This window comes from Acanthopagrus latus, chromosome 6 (genome assembly GCF_904848185.1).
Source record: "Acanthopagrus latus isolate v.2019 chromosome 6, fAcaLat1.1, whole genome shotgun sequence".
Classification (NCBI taxonomy): domain Eukaryota; kingdom Metazoa; phylum Chordata; class Actinopteri; order Spariformes; family Sparidae; genus Acanthopagrus; species Acanthopagrus latus.
The window spans coordinates 18,897,832-18,906,511 of NC_051044.1; the positions used below are offsets into that span (position 1 = coordinate 18,897,832).

Below are 8,680 nucleotides of genomic sequence, written 5' to 3' on the forward strand. Positions count from 1 at the left end.
ATGATTTTAAAGGACTAATACGAAGCAGAGTTGGTGTTCCTCTCTGCCTTGGATGTGCTGACTGCTGCTCGGCGTACTCCGCTGAACTCAAAGCGCTATCTGAGTGTGTGTAGGTGTGCGTATGTGATGGTATTTCAGACGCCGCTTGAAACGCAAGGCAAGTTGTCGTGAAGTCAGCGTACGCATGCAGACTACATGAGTGAGAGTGGGATTGTGTGGAAGGTACTGGTGTTTACATTGGGAGGAAATGTTGAGCATACCACAGCAATGACAGTATAAGGCCCTGCATGTGGACATGGCTACTCTGGCCCTGTGCCCTTACAGCCTCCGCTAAGAAGGTTTATCTCTGCACCACTATGTCCCTCTCAAAGCAGCCGAGGAGGAGCCTCCCAAAACGAGGAGGAACTGAAGAGCGTCTGCTCTGCCAGAGGACGGCCGGACCGCTCAAATGAGAAGTCCCCCCCTCAGAAAATACAGATATGTAAGCAAACTCAGCTGGACCGTGTTTGTGGATGTTTAAACAAGGGGAGGCATGTGTCTTGTTTGGTTTTAATGCTGTTTTACACTTCTCGAGTGGCGAATACTTCCTCATCTGGCTTTAAGAGTGGCTTAGAAACGCCTCTCAACCCACACTACTATATTTAGATAACCACTTGACAGGTTGTCACGGTTGAGACCAATTGTATGACATTTTAGAACAAAGAGTACTTGCAAAAGTCAATATGATGCAAACAAAAAAATGCTTGATTTCTGAGAGTGCTTTCAAATGCAATGCACAAGGGCAACGGAGATGAGAGTTACAGAAAGCCCACAAAAGATGTATAAGAGAATCCAATCCACAGAAAGACGTCGCGCAATATTCTTTATGAATCTCGACCGGCAGGAGTGTTCAAGAGTCGCAGGCGACATTTTGACTTGTCACAGTAGGAAAAGCACAGGTGCCACTAATAACATCAACGATGAATCTGTTCCGCGAAAGTGTCCCTGTGAGCCGTGACGGTGTGACAGCGCATCAGTGAGTCAGCATGGATAACAACAACAGCACCCGAAAACTGGAGCAGCTAAATAAAATGTCATCATCAAGAATTTACACCGGTGATTTTGCAGTGACACATCGACATGTATCAGCATAAAATAGTAACATATGTTGTTTTTCTTTTTAAATCGATTGCACCTGTAGGCCGGCACTGTAGGAAAAGACTGGAATAGTGTTTCTTTTGGCCCGTCACGGCAGGAGAATCACAGGTTTAACACAGGAGGAGTTGCGTTGTGCCATTAAAGCAGTTGGCCAGCGTGCACGACTAAATGACTGACACAGCAACACGAAACGCAGCCATCGCTAATGTTAGCAATTACACCTGTGTTTGACAAGTCATAATGTTTAAAAAGGTCAACTGACTCGTAAAGTCCAGTGTCCTTCGCTGCGTCATTACTTTCCAGGACACCTCTTTACAAAGAGGACAATATCATGTACGCAGGCTGTGTTATATGCCAAAAGGGACAATCTAAATGGGTACACGTCCAATTTAGTGTTGCACTTTTAAGAAACTGGGGGACAAAAAAAATAAATAAATAAAAAATAAATGGAAGGACCAGAGTTCAGGATAGGCTTATATCCTGACTTAGTCCCTAGCATGGGTCCAGCTCTTGAATGTTTGGTGTTAGCCCTCTGTTAACTTGAACAATGATAAAATAAATCTTCGAGCCCTTTAAAAATCTTATCAGACCACAATATGATAGGGAAACAAGTACACACTTTTTTTTTTTTATTATGGGGGCTTGCATGCGTCACCTTAAGCTGTAAGTACACAGTTTGGCCACTATGTCAAATTGACTTCAAAGCCAGGCGCACTTCTGAAAGGCTTGGTCGAGCTTCAAACACTGGATCCTACATTTCCAGTGACGTTGCACTTTCCATTAGACCCTTCCTGCATTTAAAAGGACACACCCTTTGATCTCCTCATCTCCTCTCTGTGTCGCAGGTTTTCTGCTCTGAATTTCCAACACAGATAAGCCCTTTGGAACATTAAGAAATGATTTTGTTCAACCTGATAAAACTCCTTGCCAAGCTACAATCTGGCAACACGGTCCCTGTCCCTCAAATATATCAAAACAGACCGTGTTTGGGTTCACTTTTACTCCATCGGGCTATGCTTCTCCCTAAGATCATATAGCGCCCATCTTCACCTCTTTCTGCCTTCTGGTGGACATCAGAGGCCTCTCACAGTGACACGAAGGCCTCTTCTGGTCAAGAGCAGCTGACATGATGGAGGAGTTACCAACGCCACTCTGACAGCACTCGTACGGGTAGCGTATGTGCAAGTGTGCTGTAGAGATACATCCGTACTACTATCCAAGTTTTTTAAAAAAATCTCTTCGGTGTACGGTTTCATCTCCTATAGTTTGCTTTTTCTTGCAAGAGTCAAGAAAATGAAACTGTACATTTAAAAACAGCAGGTCTGAATTAACCCTTTAATGTCTTCAAATCTGACCGATGTTTGGTGTCGTGCACTAATTCATATTCAAAACGTTGAGTGCAGCTTGTGACAAGTTTAAAAAGTGAGTGGGGGGGGAGCAGGAGTGTGCGAGGACCGAGCCAATAGGCAGCTCCCCCAGTACAATCACGTTTGCGGCCAGAAACAGACGTACAGAATTTCATCAAAACACTATTAGGACACTGCATGATTTCAAGTCAGTCAAAACTACTTTGTGTGTCTCTAGTCCCAAACAGCAGATACAAATGCTGTCAGTCTCCAGCTGCATTTCTGAAAAGTACCGTTGATGTTTATGCACGGATGATTTGTGATCATTGATGAGAATCAGCAGGTGCTTTTGCCACTTATTCCCAGGACTATGAACACACTTGACGGTTGTAGAAACACACACACACACACACACACACACACACACACACACACACACACACACACACAGGGCTGCAAAGATGGAGCGCGAGAGCCTCGCCTTTCATGTTGCTGCCGGCTTGGTGGATCCTTCAGTCTGCAGTCGGTGTTTATCGCGGTGACAGCGATTGTCTCTTGGGGGAGATAACCTGTCCTGGGACACCAGAGACCCGGTGAGGAGATGAGCCGTCTGGCCACACTGCTCACATCAAAGCTTTCTACTTTCCAAATACAGTCCGATCTAATTTATGCTCTTGAGACAGCAGATAACATCCTAAAAGCCAAGTGTGAGCAGGCGTATGTGGAATGCTCACTCCCTCAAATCGAGTTGCTCAACACTGCAAAGACCAACAGCTTTGACAGACCGACAGCCATTAAAAAAACGCTCCTTAAAAAGACAGATTTTGGTACGGATGCCTTCCTAATTTACTGGGCAGCCTTTACCTACCAGCGGTGCAACAATGTTCTCAATCAAAGATTTACTCAGCGGTGAAGAACTGTTGTGTTACTGTTGTGTGTATAGGTTGTACAAGAAACCTGTAGGAAATACTACACAAGGCTCTGATACATTTCTTTTCCCTGCACAACGTCGGGCCTGGATACTCCCCAGAGGCATAAACCTCGAGCCTGAGAACCGAGGGTCATGAGTTCTACTTCCTGTATTGAAGCTAAAAATAACTGGGTTCACCCAAAGAGGCATCTCAAGGCCTTCTGTTTGAAAAACAGCTTTTTCAAGCGTGTTGTTTTCCAACAAAATCAGCGCCAGAGCTGATCCTCTCCAGCTGCCTCTACCTCCGCAGACGAGGTGTGCGAGGAGGCACCCACAGCCACGAAACACACACACGCAACATTAACAGTGTGAAAGGCAGCCCCGTTTGAAGTCCAGCGGGCAGAGATGTTGCGGCTGTCACCAAAGTAACACGGCATAACACATCCAGCAGCGTCTCTCTCGCAGGGCCCGCAGTATAAACAGACAGCAGTTGGCGGGATGAAGTCAGGCCTCAGGAGCACGAGTCAGGAGGACGCTCTCTTACCTCTGAACTTCTTCGGAGGGTTGTTGAGGTCCCCCGCGTCAGGCTGGACAACACAGCGGTCATCCACCAGGCTGTGGACAGAGACAGGAAAAAACACTGTTAATCACATCTTTAAGTGTTTTATTCACCATAATTTCTCAGGTACACTGTATAAATGTTGTCTTATAACTAGAGACAAATCACCGATGGCATCATCAGTTGCCAGGCTGAAATAAATTGAGATGCAGATTATAATATGTGTATTTATTCTTGAGCTATAACGATTAGTTGACCAATCATCCCCGATAATCAGTAATAAGAACAATTGTTCACTGCAGACAAAAGGGATATGTTTTCCACAAAAACTTGGAGGAGGACGGGTCTCTGCCTAGAATAGGCCCAGTTAACTTTTGGTGCGGATCCAGATAATGGGGTAAATGTGTTGTCCAACGTGTACATGAACTCTGATAGGAATAAAAGATGAGAACTTTGTACATGTTCTATTTTTGCAGAGGTGCAGTCTGCTAAGCGGTCTGAAGTGCCATTCGTTAATTGATTACTGATTAACAATTTAAGTTAGGAAGGTTGCTGGTTCGAACTGAGGAACTGAGCTACATATCAAAGTATCCTTGAGCAAGATACTGGACCCCAAAATTGCTCCTGATGTGCAGTTGGCACCTTGTATGGCGGCCTCTGCCAGCAGTAAGGGCCCTGCAATGAGCTGGCGACTCATCTAGGGTGTACCCTGCCTTTGCCCATAGAGACACTGGGACTGGCTTCAGAAACCCCGCAACCCCTTGAAAAATGGGGATAAAAATGTGGTAACATCCCCCATGACCCTCACGGAATAAGTGGAAGAAAATGACATGACAATTTAAAGTAGAAAATATTAGACAGTACAGCAAAATATGGTTCAGAAAACATTCATAATCATATTTTAAAAAAGGATTTTTCAAGAGAGCAGTAATCTTAACATTCAAAAAGCTGGAAGCAGTAAATGTTGAAAATATGTGCCTTATCTTATATATCACTGATGTTTTGAACGTTAAATCAACCAATTAATCCACCAAAAGGTTGATGGACTGGCCAGTTAATTGGCACCAGTAGGTGGTTTTCAACCGGTACTGGGATTGATATTTCACTCTGGTATCTGAGCTACTGTATGTCACCACGTCTGTATAATCCCTGTGGGTTGGTGAGTAAAATGGTTTGGGTGTGTGTCGAACACAGAACAAAGCATTTCCAACAAAAAAAAAAACAAAAACGCATGTATAAAACAGTGCTGGTGTTTCCCCCACGCCACACAATCATGAAATAACTGTGGATTCGATGACCTGCGGGCACGCTGGAATTTCTGGTGACGAATTTAGCTTTCTACTAGTTCAGAATAACACTTGTCGGGACGCAGGCCAAATCCCACATCCATTTCAGGCCTTTTCTCCGGGGGAATGTCTACAGTTGTCCAAACAGACCTGTCTACCTCTGCAGCCAGAGCACCTCAAGGAACAAGGCAGCAGACTTGGATAGAAAGCGAGAAAATATCTCCGGAGCATTGAGAAGAGATTGTACAGCAAGTGTGAGCGGCCATCTGCGTGTGCAAACGATGCACACATTGTCAGAGCGCTCAGTCGTCAACAGGAGTTTAATCGTTACACCTCTGAATAAATTGGGACGGACTAGGCTGGACTGTACCCAGCAGCATTTTTTACATTTTTGACCTCTAATCCCGTCACTCCAGTTACCAAACGAGAGCTGGGAATGCTGCTCCGCTGGAGAAGTTCTCTCTCTTCTCAGGATGGTTTCTTCTTCCTCTGAGGGCAGATGATCTGGAGCAGCCTGCTGAGTTGGTGGTTGTGCGTGGAGAGGATGGCTCGCTGCCAGATCTGTCATGACAGTTTCGTAAAATATGCGCGCTTGTACGTGTGCGTGTGTGTGTGTGTGTGTGTGTATGTATGTAGGAAGCGCTGGAACTCGAGAAAGGCCACGATGTCTCTGCAGTGACTCAGTCTTTGCTGTAGGTCATTCCATTTTTCATGAGCAGGGAGGGGAGGTCCTCCGCTGATACCGATAGCATTACGGATGCGAGACACAATATGCTGCACCTTCCTTTGATCATACTGTGGTTTCTGCAGGAAAAGCATTGATGCAGAACTCCTCAGAACAGATGAGGAAAGGTTAAAGCGCAACAAGCGTGAATCCCCACACTGTCAGCGATGTCTTATAAGGAACCTGTTATGATTTTTCAGTTTCTTCCTTCACTTCAGAGTTTTACAGGTTCTTCTGCACGTAAAAGATCTTGAAAGTAGAAAATGGTAAAAGTCTGCTCCCATAGAAAACAAAGGTCCTGAAACACCTGGTCAGTAGTCCCGCCTTTGACTCTGTGACTTTGTGACATCGCACCCCATCGCCGTGTCACACATTTGCAGAATTTGGCATAGCTCTGCACTTTGGCTGTATGTGAGCTGTGTGTGTGTGTAGCGCTGCTGGCTCAGACATGTGTCCACTGACCAATGACAGCAGATTTGGTATTCGGGAAGGTGGGGGGCGGGGTCCTTAAAGAGACAGGAACTAAAGCAGAGCGTTTCAAACGGAGGGAGTGTACAGTGCTGCAACATCGGACAGTATAAGATAAACGGATGTGGTGTTATTTAACAATAAAGCATGTAAATATATTCTTGTAGAAAGTAGAAAAACAACACAGTATTGCTGCGACTGTGTGGGTGAATGAGTGGCTTGTAAACCTGGTTTCACCATTAGCTTTGAGTATTATGCACCTCCTCATTGTTATTTTCTCCTCTAACGGTGCCCTCCACTCCCACTCCTGCCACACTCTCACAAACACACACACACACATTTTATCATTAACTGAGCATTCGCCGCCCCTAGATTTCCTTTTTTCCCAGCACTATCAGTGGCCATGGGGTCAGTCAGGGCCAAAGCACCACTTCAAAAAGGCCTCCCACTGTTTCCACCGCTTTGTTCTGTGGTACAAACAGCAAAACTCTCTCCATTTATCTCTATTTAAACCAATTCTGTCGGTGATAGTGGGAGGTGATGTCTGTGACAAACACAGAATCAGACTGGAGACACTCTATCCAAGAAGTCAGGAGGTTTTTTTTCTGCCAAACTGAACTTTCTAAAAACGGTTAACAGTCACTGCTTTTTTTGTGCAACTTCCTTCCTTCCAAGTGCCGCTCAGCCAGTAGAACAGAGTGGAGTGTGAAGCCGGGCCCACACATGCACAGTGTTCAGCCAGCGAGATGGACGTACCCCAGGGTGCTGATGAAGCCGTTGGTGGATCCCTCTGCGTACAGGGAGCAGATGTCCCCGATGTGGAGGAAGCTGGACATCTTATCCGACATTTTTGACACCTGCGGCAGAAAGAAAATGACATAAAAAAGTCACATCAATGCTCACGTTATTCCATGCTGAAATGTGCCCTGATAAAATGTTCATCTAGTCGGCTCAAATATCACTGATCGACTCCCACAGCTGACTGTTCCCTGACATCCAGTTTCCATTTTGCAGACCTGATCGTGATCATGTCAACACACAACAAATCCACTGGAGCCACAGATGCTCTCCAGTCAGGTGACAGTGCAGTATTATAGAGGAGAGGGTTCCCTGAGAGGCACACCTCAGTACACTGATACTCAGTCTGGCTGCAGAGATTTGCATAGAGGCTTCAGGGAAATTCTCTGTTACTGTAAGCTGTTTGTGTTTGTGGCTTGGGGCAGGACAGTTAATGATTAGGAGGTGCAGCAGCCTGACAGGAAAAGGGTTTTTTTTCTGCACCTGCAACAGGTCATCGCTGCTGAGGCTGAAGCTCTGCCTCTTACCTCTTACCTCTGCCTCGACAAATCGCAACAAAAAATAAATAAATATATAAGTAAAACAAAGCTGTAACAGTGACTGTGACTGACTGCCGGGTGAAAACACTGGCTCCAAACGGTGCAACGATCAGCTGTCGGCTTCCCCACAAGGCCCCGTTCATCTGACCGCTGAACACGAAACTTGAGCAAAAACGCGTCTCGTCGCCACGTTAATCGGCATCCGCAATCACAGTTCACACAGCCTTCCCCAAATGATTACCGGAGTCACACTTCGCTGTCTTCTCGCTTGTCTTCCTCTGCTCTCGAGCGCTCAGGATCGCAAGCTGCGAGCATTTCGTTAGCCTTTTAAGGAGAAGTAAAAAGAAAAAAAGAACAAAAAAGAAATCCCCCTCCGCCGACAGAGACAGAAAAGAGAGGATGAAGTGTACAAGTTGTGCGCTCAACTTTACCTCGGTTAGTGCGGTGAAAAAAAAAGCTCGGGTGCTCAGCTTTCTCCCGACCGGCTAAGACAACATGACTGTGGCTCTCCTTCTCTCCAGCGGGGTCCGGGCTGAGGTCCAGCCGTCAGCCGCTGTAATAATCCAGGGTTTGATTTTTTTTTTTTTTTTTTGACAGCTCTATCACCTTTCCGCGCCTGTGTGTGTGTGTGTGTGTGTGTGTGTCAGTGCTCCGGGGCTGTGTTCACTGAGGCAGGCAGCACACTAGCTGGCTCACTGCCACTTCTTCTTCTCCACCAGCGGCCAGCAGCGTTGAAAGCTGGGAAATGATGTCCATGCGGTCCCATCACTTCTGGGAAACTGCTCCTAACTTGGAGCCTTGATTATTTACAATGCGAGCACATTTCTAACTGTACATATTTATTTAGTTAGTTTAAGCAGCATGATTGTGTGTTTTTTTTTCTATTTTTTTTTTTTTATCAGTGTTTACAAAA

At 45.7% G+C, this 8,680-nt stretch overlaps 1 protein-coding gene across 5 annotated transcripts in view; it reads right to left on the reverse strand.

The window, feature by feature from the left end:
- LOC119020522 (inositol 1,4,5-trisphosphate receptor type 1) overlaps nucleotides 1-8,660 on the reverse strand; it is a 78,131-nt gene extending 69,471 nt beyond the window's left edge. For all 5 annotated transcript variants that reach the window (XM_037099881.1, XM_037099880.1, XM_037099879.1 and 2 more), the window contains exons 1-3: nucleotides 8,199-8,660; nucleotides 7,187-7,287; nucleotides 3,938-4,008 (exon numbers count right to left, since the gene is read on the reverse strand). In XM_037099881.1, the coding sequence (XP_036955776.1) occupies nucleotides 3,938-4,008; nucleotides 7,187-7,278 (163 nt within the window). In that variant the 5' untranslated portion in view covers nucleotides 7,279-7,287; nucleotides 8,199-8,660. The remainder of the gene's footprint in view (nucleotides 1-3,937; nucleotides 4,009-7,186; nucleotides 7,288-8,198) is intronic.
- Between the last annotated feature and the right edge of the window lie 20 nt (nucleotides 8,661-8,680).